Source organism: Callospermophilus lateralis, chromosome 6 (assembly GCF_048772815.1).
Source record: "Callospermophilus lateralis isolate mCalLat2 chromosome 6, mCalLat2.hap1, whole genome shotgun sequence".
Lineage (NCBI taxonomy): Eukaryota > Metazoa > Chordata > Mammalia > Rodentia > Sciuridae > Callospermophilus > Callospermophilus lateralis.
In genome coordinates this window covers 138,721,249-138,742,673 of record NC_135310.1, presented here as the reverse complement: position 1 = coordinate 138,742,673, position 21,425 = coordinate 138,721,249, and the positions used below count along the sequence as shown (strand labels likewise).

The following is a 21,425-nucleotide window of genomic DNA, read 5'->3' as shown; positions in this document are numbered from 1 at the left end:
CTCAACAAATTTTAAACAGAAATTTTTAACAAAACTTGTTATTTTGGCTACCTAGAAAATGGCTTGAATTCAGGTACTAAATAAGGAACCATTTTTAGGTGGGGAGATGCCCTTCCCCCCAAAAAAATATATATTACTAAAATTTTAGTGGAATATTATAAGACAAAAGTACAATAAAGAAAATATTCTTAACTATCTTTAATTAAATCTTTCATTGGCTGTAGACTGTGAGACCTTTCTAACCATATAAACCATCAGTTTATTTGAAATGAAAAAAATTTCAAGTACTTTTTTTTAAAAGATTTAGATAAATTGTATGATACATGATTCACTGTCTAGTTAATACTTTAGATACCCTTTATTTCAAAGACTTAAAAACTATCAAAAAGTTGGCTACGTTGTATGTACCTATAATTCCAGAAGCTCAGGAGGCCGAGGCAGGTGGATCACTAAGGAGTTCAAAGTCAGTGTTAGCAACTTAGGGAGGCCCTAAGCATGTAGCAAGACTCTGTCTCAAAATAAAATATAAAAAGAACTGGGGATGTGGCTCAGAAGTTAAAGAGTCCTTGGGTTCAATCCTTGGTACAAATAAAACAAAACAAACCCCCCAAAACAAACAAAGAATCAGCTTATAAAGAAATGTTATAAATTTGTGGCTCAGAATGTTAGAATCATGAAATTCACTCTGAAAAATAGGAGACTCAGAATAGCTAAAGCAGTCCTTAGCAGGATGAGTGAAGCACGTGGCATCTCTATACTAGACCTTAAACTATACTACAGAGCAATAGTAATAAAAAACAGCATGGTATTGGCATCAAAATAGACTAGTAGACCAATGGTACAGAATAGAGGACACAGAGACTAACTCACAAAATTACAATTATCTTATATTAGACAAAGGTGCCAAAAACATGCATCTTCAAAAAAACAAATAGCATCTGCAATAAATGGTGCTGGGAAAACTGGAAATTCATATGCAAGAAAATGAAATTAAACCCCTATTTCTCACCATACACAAGACTTAACTCAAAGTGAATCAAGGACCTAGGAATTAAACCAGAAACTCTCTGTCTAACAGAAGAGAAAGTAGGCCCTAATCTTCATCATGTGGGATTTAGGCCCCAACTTCCTTAATAAGATACCTATAGTGCAAGAATTAAAACCAAGAATCAATAAATGGGATGCACTCAAACTAAAAAGTTTCTTCTTGGCAAAAGAAACAATCTGTGAGGTGAACAGAGCCTACATCCTGGGAGCAAATTTTTACCCCTCACACATCAGATAGAGCAGTAATCTCTAGGGTATATAAAGAACTCAAAAAGCTAAGCACCAAAAACACAAATAACCCAATCAATAAATGGGACAAGGACCTGAACAGACACTTCTCAGAAGACGATATTCAATCAATCAACAAATATATGAAAAAATGTTCATCATCTCTAGCAATTAGAGAAATGCAAATCAAAACTACTCTAAGATATCATCTCACTCCAGTCAGAATGGCACCTATTATGAAGACAAACAACCATAAGTGTTGGCAAGGATGTAGGGAAAAAGGTACACTCATACACTGCTGGAAGGATTGCAAATTGGTGCACCCAATATGGAAAGCAGTATGTAGATTCTTGGAAATCTGGGAATGGAACCACCATTTGACCAAGTTATCCCTCTCCTTGGAGTATACCCAAAGGATTTAAAAACAGCATACTACAGGGACACAGCCACATCAATATTTATAGCAGCACAATTCACAATAGTTAAACTGTGGAACCAACCTAGATGCCCTTCAGTAGATGAATGGATTAAAAAATGTGGCATATATACACAATGGAATTTTACTCAGTAATAAAAGAGAATAAAATCATGGCATTTGAAGGTAAATGGATGGCATTGAAGAAGATAATGCTAAGTGATGTTAGCAAATCCCAAAAAGGCAAATGCTGAATGTTTTCTCTGATCTAAGGAGGCTGATTCATAGTGGGGTAGAGATGGGGAGCATAGGAGGAGTAGATGAATTCTAGATAGGGCAGAGGGGTGGGAGGGAAATGGAGGGGGCAGGGGATTAGAAAGAATGGTGGAATGTGATAGACATCATTATCCAAAATACATGTATGAAGATAAGAATTGGTGGCAACATACTTTATATATAAACATAGATATGAAAAATTGTGCTGTATACGTGTAATAAGAAATGTAATATATCCCGCTGTCATTTATATTTAAAAATAATAAATAAATAAGTAAAGGTATTGTTTTTAATCACAAATAAATAAGTAAATAAATAAAATTATTTTGCAGAAAAAAAATGTTATAAATTTGTTGCTCAGAATGTTAGCGTCATAGCCTAGATATTTTTGGATGTTTTACATGTCAAAGATTTTCAGATGATGAAAAAATTAATTTTATTCATGTCAGTTTTCCAGATCAAATATTTGAATTTATTGGAATTTTAAAATATTTCCCTATTTGCTTTCCATCATATTCTGAAGCAATCTCTGTAAAACGTGTCATAGATACAGTAGGGAAAATTGTTCATTCTCTGTGTGCAAATCTACTACTGGTTTATGGACTTGTTGAAAGAAATAGAAGACAGCGAAGAGAATGATCTTGTGCTTTTTGCCGATACTTACTGATAGAGCCATGCATGAGTATTACAACTTGTAATATTTACTCCAATATAAGATCTTCTTTTGTTTCTTGAAACAAAAGGAACAGTTGCCAAATATTTAGTGCTTAACAAGAAAACATTGCAATGTGGTTTACATTCTCTCACTCATGTAACACTAATTTGTATGAACTAAATTCAAAACTTGAAGGAAAGAAAAACTAATATGTGACATTGCTAGGTAAGTATGAAAATTTATGTTAAAGTTGTAAGTTTTAATAGTTGAAGTCAATAATATGATTTAGACATATCTAGCAAAGTTATGTATAAATACTATTAAATATATTGGCTACAAAACTTGAAAAAATTTAAAGAATGCTTTGTTGATACTGATAAATTTGAATTTGCTTTCCAGTTTATACAAATGCACCTTTGAATTTGATGTTAATACTAATTTGACACAAGATATTAAGTTTACTTAATTTTAACAGATGTAGTTTTGAAAGAATATACTTTTGCCTCAAAGTCAAATTGGTTATTAGGAAAAAGTGAACTGGTTTTCTCAACTTATGAGAAGATTGAAGCAAAATGAATCTTTTAAAAAACCAATACAGTTTTTGGAAAACTTTTAAGTATTTTTAGTGCAATTTGGATATGGGCATGTTAATCTACTCTTTTAAATCATAAACTTTATGAAATCTAAATATACATCAGATATTTATGATGGAAATTTAAATTTGAATTGAGATCTGCAAAAGTATAAAACACTGGGTTTTGAAGACTTTAAGACAAAAGAATGCAAAATATCTCAATTGTTTATTAACATTAACATGATAATATTCTAGATATGTTGAGTTAAATAATATATTGTTAAACTTTTACCTTTTTAAAATGTGACAAGTGAAAATGCTGAATTACATCTATGTTGCACATTATATTTCTGCTGGTCAGGGTTGTCTTAAACCATTATAAATACACAGTGAATTAATATTAGTATTAATGTTATTGCTAAAATGATGATGGTGGTAGTGATGTATTGTTCCCTGTTCTTCTCTCACTAGGTTATAAACTCCTGAGGATAGGAAATGCATTTTATCTTTTTTGAAAATTTAGTATATCTTATCATATAGTGCTTTAGATATTAATAGTTGTTTGTCAGTTGATTGATTGCCCCAAATCTGCTTTTAACAATTCAAAGTATACACTCACTTTTTTTTTTAAACCTGAAGTGTAGAAGTCCCTTTGAGTGAATCTGCACACACACACACACACACACACACACACACACACACATTTATTAAGTGTACTTGGTGGAGGGATTTATTTAAGCAGTGGTTTTTATTAGTGTATTGTCAGGGTAATACCTGATAGTACTTAAATTTAAGAGTTATTTTTATGTTAAACTTTACATGAGTTTTTATAGAAATTAATTAATTAGTTTATTTTTTATTTATATATGACAGAAGAATGCATTACAATTTTTATTACACATGTAGAGCACAATTTTTCATATCTCTGGTTGTATACATAGTATATTCACACCAATTTTTGTCTTCATACCTGTACTTTGGATAATAATGATTATCACATTCCACCATCATTAATAAACTCCTCCCCACTTGCTTCCCCTCTAACCCCTCTGCCCTATTTAGAGTTTGCCTATCCCTCCCATGCTCCAGCTCCCTATCCTACTATGAATCAGCCTCCTTATATCAAAGAAAACATTCAGCATTTGTTTTTTTTGGGATTGGCTAACTTCACTTAGCCAATCAAGTTAATCTTCTCTAACACCATCCATTTACCTGCAAATGCCATGATTTTATTCTCTTTTATTGCTGAGTAATATTCCATTGTGTATATATGCCACATTGTTTTATCCATTCATCTACTGAAGGGCACCTAGGTTGGTTCCACAGTTTAGCTATTGTGAATTGTGCTGCTATAAACATAGATGAAGATGTGTCCCTGTAGTTTGCTACATAGTTCTTGAAACACTGGTCAGAGCACTTAGATGAAAAAAATTAAAGAGACACATAGGAAAAGAAGAACTCAAATTGGCACTATTTGCTGATGATATGATTTTATACCTGGAAGACCCTAAAAGTTCCACCAGAAAACTTCTAGAACTAGTAAGTGAATTCAGCAAAGTAGCAGGATATAAAACCAACACCCATAAATCAAAGACATTTCTGTATATCAGTGACAAATCCTCAGAAAGGGAAACGAGGAAAACTACCCCATTCTCAATAGCCTCAAAAAGAAAAAAATTAAAATACTTGGGAATCAACTTAACTAAAGAAATGAAAGATCATTATAATGAAAATTACAGAAACCTAAAGAAAGAAATCAAAGAAGACCTTAGAAGATAGAAAGATCTACCTTGCTCTTGGATAGGCAGAATTAATATTATCAAAATAACCATACTACCAAAAGCACTATATAGATTTAATCCAATTCCGATCACAATTCCAGTGACATTCCTCATAGAAAGAAAAAGCAATCATGAAATTCATCTGGAAAAATAAGAGACCCAGAATAGCTAAAGCAATCCTTAGCAGGAAGAGTGAAGCAGGTGGCATCGCTATACCAGATCTTAAACTATACTACAGAGCAATGGTAACAAAAACAGCAGGGTATTGGCACCAAAACAGACTGGTAGACCAATAGTACAGAATAGAGGACACAGAGACTAACCCACAAAATTACAATTATATTAGATAAAGGTGCCAAGAACATGCATTGGAGAAAAGATAGCCTCTTCAATAAATTTATTTTTTTAAGAAGTGTTATTTTATCTGAAATATTTTGAGTTACATTGAATCAGAAGTATTGTGGAAATAACATTGTAGCTAGGATTAGATAAAGTGATTATATTTTGTCAAGTCCTCTAGCTCTATGACTTTGAACAAGGGATTTAAACTTTTTGAACTTTAATTTTCTAATCTGGAAATACAAGGATTGTGTCTGCTGTGTCACTATGATATTGTGAAATGTAAGTGAGGTAATTCTCTTAGTATAATTAGCAACTAGAAGGAATCAGTAATATAGATGATGTTGATTTGGTAGAAGTAATAATACTTTGAAGAACCTATATGCTGCAATATAATGTTGATGTCATACCTACACAAAGGTGATGGCTTAAATATGTGACCCAAATCTTTAAAATGTGGTTAAATATCCCTAATATGTTTATCATGAGGAAGAACAGTGGGAAAGCTGAAGCAGTGGTTAGATATTTCAGTATCCTAGGATTAGACCTAAAGGTGTATGTGGTCTGGATAGTCTGGTCAGAGGCTCTTGCTTTTTGCCTTCTACATTAAACTTAATTAACACTCATCTCTGCTTCAGCCTGAGGCTTTGGCCAGGTGGGGAACTTGGTGCTGTGCAGACCAAGATAGGGGTGGTGTCTAATCCCTAGGGTAGGGCATTTTTAGTAGTACTATTTTTTACCTAGAAACCTCTACCCCTCCTTCAGTGGTGTTCTTTTTTAGTGGAAACTTGAAATATTGTCAGTCTTATTGAGTACAGATTTTAAAAAATTATGGTTGAATAAGAGCTAAACCCCCACTGCTGTTGGTGAAAGAAAACAAAACAACAAACAAAACAAAGCTTAAAGCTTTGGCACTGTGGAGATTTGAACTATAATCTTGGTTTCTTCACCAGGAGTTTGTTTCTGTATTGGAGGTGAACTATCTAGAAACACCTGGATTGTACAGCCTTCATGTAGTAACCCTGGGATACAGAGAGCAAGTATGATACTTTAAAAATTGTGATTCTCTCTGAGCCTTGCCCCCCAATGGTTTGGAATGCTTTCTCTGTGTGGTAGCACCCTAATGTACAATGTAGCATACAATATGGAGAACGCACTCACCCAAAAACTTCTTGAGTTTTACTAGCTGAACCTACTACCTCCAAATGCCACATTCCAGGAGAATAAAAATTGTTCTCACTAAGAGCTGTTTATGTCCATGACTTAACAGTTGTTCTTATAACATTCCACCTATCCCTGATCTCTGAATATTGGTTAGCATTATTAGCTTTATCATCTGCAACTTTCTGGGTGTACGCTTACAGAGTTCTATGTTTACTCTTATGCACATACACTTGAATTTCATCTGTCTTTCAGTGGATTTTAAAGTACTTTGGTCCTGTGTATTGAGCAGGGCCTTATACATATTAGGCAAGTGCTCCACCACTGAACTACCTATCCTAAGCCTTATAAAGCACAGTTTTTAATTTGCATTTTTCTTTAGTGGGATGCAGTGTTTTCTGCATGGCAGGCACTCTATAGTTGCAGAGCAGATCAGAAATAGATCAGGGATCCAATAAAAAGACATTTCTGTCATGACATGTACATATTTTAAGATCAAACTTAACTGAATTATGTTAATTAATTGTATCCCTGAAAGAAATTGGTTTAAATGAGAAAGAATATTTGTAAATAAAAATCTTATATAATCAACAGCAATATTTTAGCAGCAACCTGTTGAATGTGCAGTGACAGAAGAAAGGTATTGTCATCAATATTTGTTTATTTGTATATGATCTTTTTAAAGTCATAAACAGCATTTACTTTGTTCTTTCTGCCTTAACCAGGACACAAATTATAAAAAGAAATGTATAAGGAAACATCAATAAATCAGGTAAATATAAAAATTTTATAAGTCTTTTCTTTTCAGTACAAAGGTTTTTTTTTTCTTCCAAATTCACTGGACAAAGTGCAGCACTGTTTTAGTTAGCGTACCTTCAAAAAATAATTTCTTCTATAAATCGCTTAAATGATTAGAACTACATTATAATGCACTTTGCAAAGAACAGCCTTTAATTGTATCGAATGTCACTGTGAAAGATAGGAAGGGGAGAATAAGGGGAAAAGAAACTTGGTTTTCAAAATAAGTACAATTTAAATTTTTATATACTTAATAATTATTTACTTTAAAGAGATTATTATGTAAGTATGAAGTTGTTGATTAATTTATTATTAACTTCCCTGCAAATTTATAAAATCCTTATCAATGTATTTGGATCCCTGATTTATAAAAACTTTGAGCTAGTATATTGTTCTAAACTTGAAAGGAGTTATTCACACCAGCACAGAATTGGCTAGTTAGTCAGATCTTTGAAAGGATTTTGATAGGATATGCTTCTTGTATTTCCTCTGTTTTTTCCCATCGTTGATTTCATGCTCAAGTGTGGTGATTTATTTATCCAGGGCACTGTGCCATTCAGTATAGAAGAGGTCAGTGTGGTAGTATTTCATAGCTTTTCTTTCATCCACAAAGCCTTGCCACCTTCTGTCTATGACTCATGCATCTAATGGCATTCTCTGATAACAGAATGTTTGATTAGCAGTTACCTGCTTATTATTCTCATCCTGTCCACGTGTGGGTGTGCTGATGCATGTGAAATCTAGAGATCCCGGCCAGTGTTGAAGCATAATCCTATCTAGGCCAGGAAATGCCTGGCTGCCCAGATACTTCTCAGAGCAATAGGGCAGGGACTGAATCTCTTATTTCCTTCCTGTTATCCATTCCATAACACCTATGGCCTAAGTGAGTGTTTGATATTCACCAGTCCAGCTTGTTTTCTATTGTTAATAGAATCTGTAGAAACCAAATTTTATTTTAAAATATCTGCAGACCCATCAGTATAGAGTGCTTGAATCTATTAATGAAGCAAATTACCATATAAATAATTAGAAATATACCTAGATTAATTCTTGCTCTAGGTCTGTTAGACTTTGGGTAGGTTACTTTAGTTTCAATTTGCCTCCATTTCCTCCTCTGTAAAATGGAGGTAATAGTAGTACAACTCCATAGGGTTCTCATGAGGATGGATGAATGTTGACCATTAGGGCATATGTGGCATATATGTAGAGAATTGTTCAAGTGCTCGCTATTTGGAGCAATAGTAGGTCACAGGATGTTTTTTTTTTTTTTTCAAAAAAAATTCAAAACTCAACATGAATGTCAAGAATGTGGGAGGGAGAGAAAAACAAAAGGGTTCCAACTATAGGAGCTTACATTAAAGAAAACCAGTGGGTACTGTATTTCTTGGGCATACCTTTTTATTTCTATGGAGATGAGCTTGTGGGCTTGCCCTTTGTGTTTCTTAAGATCTTGTACCACCCTGCATGCATGCGGACTGTTAACAAGTGCCTTTGGATTTACCTTTGAGATTTTTCAGCCAGTTTTGGAACTGTGTGTATTGGGGTTTCTCTTTGTTGCCTTTCTCCTAATCATTTAAAGTTATCTTTCTATACCTCATCAATAACAGCTTGCCCTCTATCTGCTTGTTTTAAAAACTTTAACTCCATTTTCCTTATAGCATTTGCCCAAAATAAATGGTTATTTTAGTTTGTTTACACTAATACTATTTCAAATGCTGGGTTGTGCAAGTATACCTAGAGTTCAATTGGTATTTGTTTTCTTCCCACTTCATTAAATTAAGAGTTTACAATAAACATTTGCAATTTGCAAGGAATGTGTATTTCAAACTATGTTGTTATGGAAATTCTACTACTGAAAATCTAGTAACACATTTCAAGTATCAGTTTTTGAGAAGCTTTTTTGGGAAATGAAATGAGGTAATTTTATACGTTTTCTAGATATTTAGAAACAAATAAACCAATTGGCAAAATATAGCCTATTAGAAAATGGGTAGAGGATATAAAATGGGTAGAGGATCTAAACATGAACAATTACCAGAAGGAATAATCTATAAGATCACAAACACAAAAAACTTCAGTCTTCATACTGGATGAAAAATGAGGCGGAAATTTGTAATTATGTAATTTTTAAAATAAATTAAATTGGGAAAATCAAATTGGGAAATTTTTTTTATAGCATATCTTTTTTTCTTTTATGTTTTTGATAAGTAAAAATGTATCCTAACTGACAATGGACACAAAAACTAACATCTATAACCTTTTGAAACAGAATGTTTTGAGGGAGAGAACTCTGGTAGGCCAATGTGCAGGATGACTGGAGGTCTGGCTTCTTTCTAAGATCTTAGTATTAACTTTGCACTCACTGGTCACTTGGAGGTGTGGTGTTTGGCCATAGAGCTACTCTCTTTTCCATGTGGTGCATGTGTAGCCACTGAGCACCTGCTTAGATGGCTTTTTTTCTGGCAATGAGGGAAGAGGCAGTCACAGGCAAAGAATGTCCTAACTGTTGGGCTTAGTTAGTTCTTCATTCTTCAGAGGTATGCCCATCATATCAAGAGGCAAATCAAAGGGAGGAAAGGTTGGTTCTTTGTTGACAGTGGTTTTATGAGGGAAATAATTTTTATCTTTGAAGACAATATGGAATAGGAGTCTTTAAATATTGATGGTGCCCTCATTTTCTTTCTGTCAGTCAAATCGGTTAAATCACTATTGATTGTTATTGACTTTGTTCTTAATTCTTCATTCTGGTAATGTCATAGAGTATTTTACTATATAGTATTTTACTATATTTTACTGAATAGTAAAATATTCTGGTAATGTCATAGAGTATTTTACAGGTATAGTAACCTGTCCACACTCATTGTAGGTGTTAAGCATTTTTGGTACACAATTCTGAGGTCTGGGATCCAGAGCCATTTTGTGTGTGTATGCATTCCTCAGTGTATGACTATACACTAAACATTTAACTGTTTTGAGTCTTAATTTCCTGATCTGTAAAATGAAAGGGTTGGATTAATTAATCCCCATGGTCTTTTGAATTCAGTGAGTTTGACAGAGATTTTATCCAGTGATTTGACAAACATGAACCAGGTGTAAGTACTTTTCCAATATATTCTGCCTCTAGATGCTTCACACTCTAGTGGTTAAATCACTGGAAGTTTTTGTTCTGATTCAAAACAGCATCCTCTGTTAATTATGGAGGTGTTTGTAGTTGTTTTAATAGAGGGATGAATTTTCTTGATATTATAGTGGAGATTTGCTGTGAAGTTGGTCTTTTTAGAATAACTAGAATACCCAGAGTAAAAGCATGAAAGGCTGAGTAAATGAGTGTGTTCTCGTGATGCAGACAGGGTGTTCTGTTTCCTAATGCTTGATGACCTAAACAAAGAGATTCATTTTATTACTGGTGCAGTTTCTCCAGCTTAGTACTACTTATCTTATCCTGTTCAAAGAAGCTGCTAAACGATGCATAAACAGAAACATACAATGTGATTTAGCCTGCAGTTCAGAGGGGCTGTGCTCTCAGGTTGCACATGAGAACATTCCTTTCCATTTGTCCACCTTGGCTATAGGCTCATTCACTTTGGAAGAGAGAAAAGAAACATTTATGGGTGGGTGTGAAGATCAGTTGAGTGCTTTTTCTAGCCATCTCTGACCACTAGGAGAAGGGGGAAACTTTCTCTGTTTCCTTTATTTTTTTTAAATAGATGTGGAGTTTTAAGTCATTTTTTATATAATAGTCAAAATATGACTATTAATTTTTAGGATTATGCTTAATTTTTATGTGACTCCTAATGGTAGGTGTCAAGCACACTGAAACCTGATCCTTTGGCTCTTGGCAGGGGCCCCATCCCTCCCTCTGACATATGTCCACTACCAAGTCAGTTCTACTCCCACATGATACTGCACTGCCCCACAGGCGCATATATGCCCATAACTGAGACCTGGGAAATCTCAGGCACTGTATCCTTTCTCTCTCTTCTGAGTTCTGAGTGTTCTAAAATTACTTGACTTTTCTGGGTTTGGGTCACTTGATTAAAACTGGAAACCTTGTTTAATTCATAAAACACCCTGTAATGGGAAATGACTAAATCAAACTGGTTTGAAAAACGATTCCTTTATGGTCTCTTATTATTTTGTTGGGTCTTGACATTGTTTTGGTAGTTTCCAGGTGGAGCAGAATAAGTAAGGAGATTATTTTCTAGTTTAAAATAATGAAGGACTTGGATTCTAGTTCTGGTTTTGTCTGTAACTAGTGGTATACTGTTTGGTAAGTTTGCTAACCTCCTTCGCCTCAGTTGCCTGTTTCCAAATGGCTGCTTAACTTCCTAGCCGAGTTCTTCTGAGAATAAGACCAATAAAATTCTGTGTCTTGAAAACATTAAAGCAATGGTGATTGCCTAAAATAGTATAGAATTTTATATGAAATAGATGCCCTTAATAACCATATGCAAAATTAAATTTGAAAGGGTCATGGTTGGGACATTATCTTTTAAATTAGAAAGTTTTTGCAACAGGGTTTGAAGCCAATTTGGGATTTATACCAGAGTAATTGTGTTTATAATTAACAAGTTAGAGATTTAGCTGGCTCGTGCCTTTGTCTCAGAGGAGTCAAGTGTCAGAACTTAATGTGAGTTGCAGGTTCTCCATTGGTATGACATTTCAGCCATTAGTCTGATTGGAGCATTCTCTATCAGCCTGTGCTTCAAGAGAAGGTAGAAACAACCATCCTGATAGCTCAGAGGACGCCTGCCTGCTCAGATACCCTGTCTCCCTTGGAGGCCCCCAGGGGAGGCCAGCTGGGCTCCCTGGGCAGGAGACCAGGAGCCCACGCTCGGCTTGTTTCCCACTCATTGTGTAGCCTGGGCCCTATCACTGGAAAGGCCTGGCAAGGAAATGAGGAGGAAGCTAGTGCCACTGCTGGTTCAGAATGTTCCAGTGTGGTTGGAAAGTTTGAGAAGCAGCCTGGGTGAGAAGAACAAGACCTTATTGACAGGGTTCAGTGCTGGTCAGGTCTGTTTCACATCAGCTTTCTAAATAATCACAGCTTCCCCTCACCCCCATCCCCTGTACCTCTGCCTTTTTTTTTTTTTTTTTTTTTAAACATCCTATGCAACTAAGGTAGGACACACAGCATTTTCACTTGTTATTTCAAGAGAATTTTGAGACATGGAAAGTGCATTTTCATTTGTTATTTCAAGAGAATTTTGATACATGGAAAGTGTTGTCTTCAAAACAACACAACAACAACAAAGCTTTATACTCCTAGGCCTTTTTATCCTATTGCCATATTTTTAATTCTTCTTGCAAATATTTTTCTACTACTGTATTTTGTCATTGATTGATTTAACATTTGTGATGGTAGTGTAGGCCAACCTGGCTTGTCCTGGCCTGAATTGGACAGGTTATGGACTGATTTAGTTAACGTATTGAGCATGTAAAAACCATGCACATGGTAATATTGGGATGAAAAGCACAAACCCTTTCTTTTCTTCTCCATGTGAGTCCGTAAACCAGAATATTTATGTCAAGAAGTCTGAAAAATATCTGCTGGAGGTTTTAATGAACCACAAAATGTGTCCCTTGTATGCCTTGCCTTGCCGTTCTGCCTGAATTTATGTAGGACTTCTACATTAATGTTGTATACACTTCCTTGGCAGCCCTGTCATTTCCAGGACCCATAGGGTAGTTCCAGTTCCAGCTTTAGGTCAAGTCATGATAATCATAAGGTTTGCATTATTTTTCTTTTTCCTGGATATCTGGTAGGAACTTTTGAATCTGAAAGGGATATTTTAAGCTTTTTAAAACTGAAGATACCCAAGAAACTTCAAACATCCCCAACTGCTTTAGAGGTCACAAATTCCCAGTAGTTATGGTGTCCCATTTTTGTTAAGTCTGGGTGGGAAGATGGGACTCCATACTGGGGCTAAAGAAAGAAGAGCAATTACAGGATTGATTACAAAATGTGACTTTTTAAAATTGATTTTACTTTTTAAATACATGGCAGCAGAATGCATTACAATTCTTATTACACATATAGAGCACAATTTTTCATATCTCTGTTTATAAAGTATGTTCATACCAATTCATGTCTTCATACATGTACTTTGGATAATGATGTCCATCACATTCCACCATCATTGCTAACCCCCTGCCCCCTCCCTTCCTCTCCCACCTCTCTGACATATCTAGAGTTTGTCTATATCTTCCATGCTCTCCCTCCCTACCCCACTATAAGTCAGACTCCTTATATCAGAGAAAACATTCGGCATTTGTTTTTTTGGGGATTGGCTAACTTTACTTAGCATTATCTTCTCCAGCTCTATCCATTTACCTGCAAATGTCATGATTATATTCTCTTTTATTGCTGAGTAATATTCCATTGTGTATATATGCCACATTTTTTTTAATCCATTCAACTACTGAAGGGCATCTAGGTTGGTTTCACAGTTTAGCTATTATGGATTGTGCTGCTATAAACATTGATGTGGCTGTGTCCCTATAGTATGTTGTTTTTAAGTCCTTTGGGTATAGACCAAGGAGAGGGATAGGCTGGGTCAAATGGTGGTTCCATTCCCAGTTTTCCAAGGAATCTCCATACTGCTTTCTATATTGACTGTACCAATTTGCAGTCCCACCAGAAAGTATGAGGGTGCCTTTTCCCCCACATCCCCACCAACAATTATTGTTGTTCGTCTTCATAATAGCTGCCATTCTGACTGGAGTGTTAGAAGATCCCTATTTAAAATGTGACTTTTAAAGTGTCTCTTGAATGGTGATTTCCCAACTTTTGACCTCTTACTAGTTTAATTAGTTATCTTTTATACTTTCTTTCCCTGAAAGTGGTACACAAAATATTTTAAACAGAGACCCTGCTTAGAAATTTTTGAAAGAATTATTAGAATCCAATTGAGAATCTCAGTATTTAGTCAAACACTTTCATGAGATAGGGATTGAGGTAGGGATTAACTACATGACTGAAAATTAATACAAATGAAGCACTTATTTGTGAAAAGCTAATATCCTCCCCTTTTTGAAAGTTCATGTGTGTGTGGGAGCATACATGTGCTGTGGTAATACAGATCTGGTCACATCTACACCCTCCCTCCTGCCCCACAACACACACACACACACACACACACACACACACACACACACCCCTAAAATCCCTTAAACTCCTCAATGACTTCCCAGAGCCCTTGGGATTAGCAGCCAACTTCCCTCCAGGGCCTGGAAGGCTTCCCTAAAGGTGCTAACTTCCCTCCACTGCCCTGCTGGCTTTTCCACTCTATTGAGTAGTCTCTTTTTCAGTAATGCCTACACTGCATGTTCTCTGCCTCCTCTTCCCTGCCCTTTCCTCTTCAAGCCTCCTTTGTCTCCATCTGATCCCTTCTCCAGTGATTCCTTTTTGGTACCTCCCTTCGATTTGTCATATTCCTGCTTTATGTTCCCATAGCACCAAGGCAAATCACAGTTATCTGGAAGGTGTTTATCACAAGGCATTTTACATTGCACACATTTGCATATTTCATATGGCTTGTGAGTAGCAAAATGTAAACCCAAATCCATGTGATTCTAAAGGTCTGCATTTTCTCTCTTCATGTTAACTACTTCTCTGGGTTTCAGTTTCTTCCTTTGTCTTTTATGGAGTGCAAATGGATTACTGTCTGGGAAAATTCCCTAGGAATAGTGGAATGCTGTATGGTGTTTATTGTCTTTATTGGTATTGTTTTATTTTGGTTGCCATGATTCTCTATTTTAGTTCAAGAAGCCTCTTAAATGCTTTTCTCAAAATTCTTAGTGTAGGCCATTTTTTTTTTTTTTTAATTCTTAGTGTAGGCCATTTTTTCTTTTCTTTTCTTTTTTTTTTTAATTCTAGCTACCATAGGTCTGACACTTCTCATTTTTTCTTCTCTTTCCAGGATGGTTCGTATTTGGCTGAGTTCTTGCTGGAGAAAGGCTATGAGGTGAGTGACTCAGGGGGCTAGCGGATGGTGGGTTTGCTCAGACACAGGGGCCTCACGTTTCCTCTGCTGCATCCTCCTGATTTTCCACGGAAACTGATAACAAATCAGAATCTGGGGAAGACTGTGCTGCTGGTCTGTGATCTTGCCAGCTCATTGTGCTCTTTATCTGCTGGTGAGCACTGGTGGCTCAGCCGCTCCACACGTCTCTGATAAAGCTTCAGCCTTCTTAAGCCCAAGCTGTAACATTATGAGCACTAATTTATGATGTAATGTGTTGTATAAAAAGTCCCACTCACAGTGAAGTCACCTAAATCGGAAATTACACAGAGCAATAAAAGCCAAACTGATCTTTGGCAAGCTTGAATGAGAAATTTACACCTGAAGGTTTTTGCTTTCTTAGTAGGCAGCCATATATTTTATGAAAGCGGAAACTTTCAGGTTTGCTGCTGCCATTGCTGCTTCATCATTGTTTTTTTCTTCTTTGCCTTCAACATTTTATTCTTTCCTTAAAAGAAACCTAGGTTTTTGTATGAAATTTGATGTGACTCAGTGTGTATATTTTATTTTTCAAAGGCTTTTTTTCAGATATATATGTATGTGTAAGTTCATGCTATGCAGAGAATAAACACCCACACACTATTGCTCATATGCTCTAACCTGCTTTGGGAACGTTTGTATTGATGGCTTTGCATTGTATTTTTATTCCAGTTGTAAGGACATTGTGTAAAAATGTGTAGTTGGAGACAATGGAAAAAAACAACAGCATGGAATCGAGCATCTAAATGCCAATAGGGTTTGAAGAAAAGAAAATTAATTTTCTTACTATAACTCAGAAACTTTTTTGAGAGCCGTGACTTCTAGACCTTAAGAATTCATAGCAGGTGTGTTGACCACCTTCTGTATTCTTGCCTAATAGTTCTACGTCTTGCAACATCAAAATAAGGCAAGTGTAATTATGAAAATACATGTGTACATATATACCCATATGAATAGATTGCTATAATAATCGAAAGTATAAATATATCTTCTACTGAGCAGAGTTTTAGAATAGATCATTCATAGTTCAAAAGAGTTGTTTCTAGGAAAGGGCTATATTATCTATTCAGATTAATCTATGCTTTAATAAACATTAAAAGGAGAGATAGCCATAGTACTGTGTTTCAGATATAGAAGACCTACTGGGAGGTGTTTGGTGGCCAGTATTGTGGTTGAGGCACAAGTGAAATAGGGGAAGGAGCTAACAGAGAAGTAGTTATTGCATTATTGCAGAAGGAGGTGGTATGCCAGGAGAGATTCTGTAACTTCATGGGTATTAAGGTCTTTGTTAAAGTTGTCATGAGGACTGGGACTAGAGATGAAGTAGTTGGCTATAGGCAGTGTCCATATCCAGTCCTGAGGACAAGGGAGTATGGCTGTGTGCTGTGATAATGGTTGATTAGTGGCAGGGCCCATTCTCAGGCTAAAGGACCCGTGCATAGTGGTGCAGTTAGTGCTACTGCCGAAGACTATGAAGGAGAGTGGCATGCAAAGGCAAAGCTCCATTCAGGTACTTGTTAAGGAACCAGCCGATTTCAGAAGTTAACTAGGATGAGAGGTTTGGAAACACTCAGAGAACCTGGGGCTGCCTGGTGAGTGCAAATATATTTTTTTTCATTGGCAATGAAATTATAAGTGCAGATTAGATTCTTATAAGATGATAGAAAGCCCACTTGGCAATTTATGGTTATCTGGGAGGAATTTATCACAGAAATAATAATTGACCAGAAAGGAGACACTTAGGGGTGAGATCCATAATTGATAGAAGAAAATATGATTGACAATATAGGGGGAAGGTATTGAGCCACAAAGTAGAAACAAGTTCTCCACATAGTATAGGGGGTATGTGAACGCTGTAAGGATGGTTGGAGTAAAGGGTGTTTATCTGCATTGTATTCTGTTTCAATAGGCTGCTGTTGAGAACTTTCAGAGATTGATATACTTAGAGAATAAGCTATTGAGAAGAATCAGATGGTGTCGTAGGCTTTATCTTTTTGTGTGTAGATCAAAGTGAATGTTAGAGTGATTTTTCACATTGGAAAATTTTGAGAATTATCAGCTGTAGTTCTTGACCATGAGCAGAAATAGAATTAGTAGATTGTGTGCAGTATGATGAGAGGGGGACACATTTGTTCACATCTGAACCCTTGAGGGTCAACTCTGGCATTTTTAGATGAGTACAGACTTTTATTTTTTATTTATTTTTTAAATTTTTAAAAATATTTATTTTTAGTTGTATACAACACCTTTAGTTTGTTTATTTATTTATTTATTTTTATTGGTTGTTCAAAACATTACAAAGCTCATGATATATCATCTTTCATACATTTGACTCACGTGGATTATGAACTCCCATTTTTACCCCAAATACAAATTGCAGAATCACATTGGTTACACACTCACGAGTACAGACTTTTAACTCCATGGGTTCCCAAACTTTCTCAGTGGGTTCTCAGCCAGAGATCCCATTAAGATACCAAAGCCTGGTTCAAAAGTTTGGATATTGTCCTTTCTATCTTGTCCCCAGTTGTGGCAACCGTGAACTACTCGTGGAGGACCTACTGTGAGTAAAGGTTTAAATGAGATATGGTGACTGTTTAATCATAGATGCCTTAACATATTCCAGATTTGTGGGGATTTTCTTCTCTGAGCTATTTCAAATCTGTTCTTTGTATCAGGAATATCACTAAACTTAGAAATAACTGGAAACAGCCTAGTTTGGGGTAGCAAAGTACAAGCCAGAAACAAATAAACACTGTGAAGAGGCTTCATGCTGAGATTGAGTTGTTCTTAGAAAACACGAGGCGTACTGACTGGCTAGCAGTAGAAGGTCATCCTGGTATTATGAAGGTGGCTGGTAGAGGAGCAATCAGGTCTGTGGGGTAGTAATGACGGGGTGGCATAGACAGGGTATGCAGAACTAGCACAGCACTAACTATGCTCCTTTACTTTTTCCCTATTTTCTTTCATTCATTCTTTCCTTTTTTTTTTAAATACAAAAAGCTTAACTAATCTTAAAGCAAAACCAGACATCTGTGGATGACTTGAAAAGGAATGGATTAGATTAACAGATTGATTAGTAGTGGTTAATTCCTTGTATGATCATACAAGCTTAATGTGGTCACTGAAATCTATAAATCTGATCATGTTCTGAGAGAACTGTTAAAAGTGAAAAAGTAAAGTATAGTCATCCCTTGGTATCTGTAGGAGATTTGTTCCAGACACCCTCCCCATACCAAAATCTGAAGATGCTCAAGTTCCTTCTAGAAAATGGCATAGATATGCAGAGAACCTGTATATCTCCTAATATTTTAAATATTAGTATTTTAAAATATTAATATTAGTATTAGTATTTTTAAATATTAATATTTAAAATCATCTGTAGATTACCTAACACAATATAAATGCTGTGTAAAAAATTGTTATATACTGTATTGTTCAGGGAATACTGATAAGGAAAGATGTCTGGACATGTTCAATATAGACACAATTAAAAAAAATAATTTTCTGTCTGTAGTTGATTGAATTCATGAATGCAGAGCCTATGGATATGGAAGGCTGGGTGTACTGCTTTAATTACAGTACATTTCTTACTGAGAAAAGACAGTGAGAATTACAGTTTTTATTGTTGTTTGTTTCTTGAATTTTACTAAGAATTAAACAGTAAGGAGACTTAAAGAGAATGATCTAACACTTGTTAATTCTTTGCTAATATGTGGAGATGTTCTCCCATGATGAGAAAAATAAAGAATTGTCAAGATTTTGTGGAAAATTATCCTGTGAATTCATTACGGACTTTATTCTGTGCCTTGCTGAAGTGCAGGGGGTCATTCTTCTTTTACCCTGTGGACCAGCATAGAGCAAGGAAGCTGAACAAGCAGCCCAACCCACCATGGCTTGGAACTGTATGTCCTGTGTCTTAATCCCTCTTCTGCCACTGTTGGCTCTGTGGCCTTGAGCAAGTCAATCAGCCCCTCTAAGACTTTGTTTCCTTGTCTGTAAATGGGAGTGATGAGTATACCTATCTCCTGATATGGCTGTGAAGATTAGGTATAAGAGCATTTGAACAACACTTAGCCCTTGGAACTCTGTGAGATGCAAGGGGCTCATTGTGACAGGAATGAAAGATAGTGTCTGCTGCTGACAAGCCAGTGGACACAGATGGTATAGTGGGCTCCTTTAGTCTACTTCACAAATTAGCATTAATGAAAGGCAGGCGTGTTCTCTTGCCTTGGATGCCAGAGTTGTATGCATTCCTCCCCATCATCATCGAGGAGGCGGGGAAATTGACAGAAGTGAAATGTTTTATGGAAGTACATTCTAGTTTCAAATACCTTCTCAGCATCATTGTTAGCAGATAAGCTGACAACAAACTGCCAACAACATATGCTTTTGCCTGGTTTGCACAGAGAAGAATCAGAGAAATAAAAGACTAAGTTGAACTTTATAAAAGCTAACATTTACCCAGGAATATAAGAAAAATCTATACTAAATAACTTGGCAACCACAACAACAACAACACAGCACCTCAGAATTTAAAATAAAAAAATAGGTACATTATGGGTTTCATTCCCAGGAAAGTAACTATAACCACCTCCTCTGAGGTAGAGTATAAAAATAGAAAAGAAATGGGATACAAGAATTATCCAATTGTTTTCTTTGGGGAGATTATATGTTCGAGTGTGGATCTCCTACACTTCCTTTCTTGATCAGTGAGAATTCTTGAAATATTTTTTCCCTGGCTTATTGATTATCCCAGAAGCCTTTATACATTATTTGAAAGAAGTCAAGCTTTTTATGGACTTTATTTAAAACTACCTTGGGCATCTTCAAGATTGGCCCAGTTAACCCTTTAACTGTCACTACTTACTAGCTGTGTGATCTCAGGCAGTGTCCTCATCTGAGAAATGGAAATACTATTAGCTTGGTTGTTTCAATATTGAGTGATTGTTTTTTTCCATCTATAAAAGACAGTGTCTGACCCATGGTCACTGTCATGTGAATGTTAACTGTTTATATTACCTAAATATAAATATGTATTTACATACTTTTCAAAGGCTGAGTGACATTAATCATCCCTGCAAGGTATTCCATGCCTCCAAGAGAAATATGGACACTAAAGAATTGGCATTTAGTGATAACGATTTCTCATGTTCCTGATCATAATGAATAAATAATGAAGCATTTGTCTGTCATAGTGCCTAATCTGACTCTAGATTTTGAAGTCAAAATAACTTTGTTCTGATATGAAGAAAACTTAAAATTTCCCCTTTCATCACCTAGTTAACTATGACATATTTGTGTGCCACAATACCTATATCCATTTATTTTAAGACTTTAGTTTTTCAGAATTTAGTTTTGAACTACTATAATTTAATAATAATTCTGGTTAAGTTCATATAAAGTCACTTAATTCATTTATCTTTTCAGTTTGATTTCGTAACCCTCATCTCTTTCCAAACCCTTAAAAAAACAAACAAACAAAAAGCCCTACATCCTTTCTATAAAGAGAAGCTGTTAATCTCAAATTCTTAACTAGATTACGCAGTTTGCACACATTTTGGCTTGTCTTAGTGTTTGTATTTCACCTGTCTTAGAAGCAGACAGACTCAGCTTTCATTAGTTCTTAGAATAATACCTGCTGTCATGGATTAAGCATTTGGCAAGTTTCTTTCTCTGTATATACATACCGACAGTTGGGAGTGAGGGGAAATTAAAACACTTTTTTTTTTTTCATTAGAGGAAAAAAAAGAAATAGTGCTTAATGCTTTTCATTGTAAGTGTGACATTAAGGTCCTGTGTTACTGATTTGCTATGACTTTGTATACTTGTTTGCTTTTCACATTGAATCCATAAAGATTGTTTAATATTTTTTCAAAGTCTTTTATGCTTACACATGATGAATATGTGACTTCCTCAGAATTCATCAATCAAGATACCCTATATTATTATTATCATCATTATCAAAGTTAAATTATGTATTTTTAGAATGTGTACATTCCTCTCCATCAAATAAAACAAAACACTGACATCTGTATTGGTATATTTCAGAAATAACTTTGGTGTTAAACATCAGATTTCTTATGTATAAGTATGTGAATTTGCTTTTTGTTAAACAAATTTATTAATTTTGTAGAGAAGCTCAATT

The 21,425-nt window shown here is 35.4% G+C and overlaps 1 protein-coding gene and 1 pseudogene across 1 annotated transcript in view; one reads left to right on the top strand and one right to left on the bottom strand.

The window, feature by feature from the left end:
- LOC143401698 (grpE protein homolog 2, mitochondrial-like) overlaps nucleotides 1-8,921 on the bottom strand; it is a 52,003-nt pseudogene extending 43,082 nt beyond the window's left edge.
- Gmds (GDP-mannose 4,6-dehydratase) overlaps nucleotides 1-21,425 on the top strand; it is a 642,352-nt gene that overhangs the window by 111,136 nt on the left and 509,791 nt on the right. Inside the window, exon 2 of the mRNA XM_076857845.1 lies at nucleotides 15,197-15,241. Within this exon, the coding sequence (XP_076713960.1) occupies nucleotides 15,197-15,241 (45 nt within the window). The remainder of the gene's footprint in view (nucleotides 1-15,196; nucleotides 15,242-21,425) is intronic.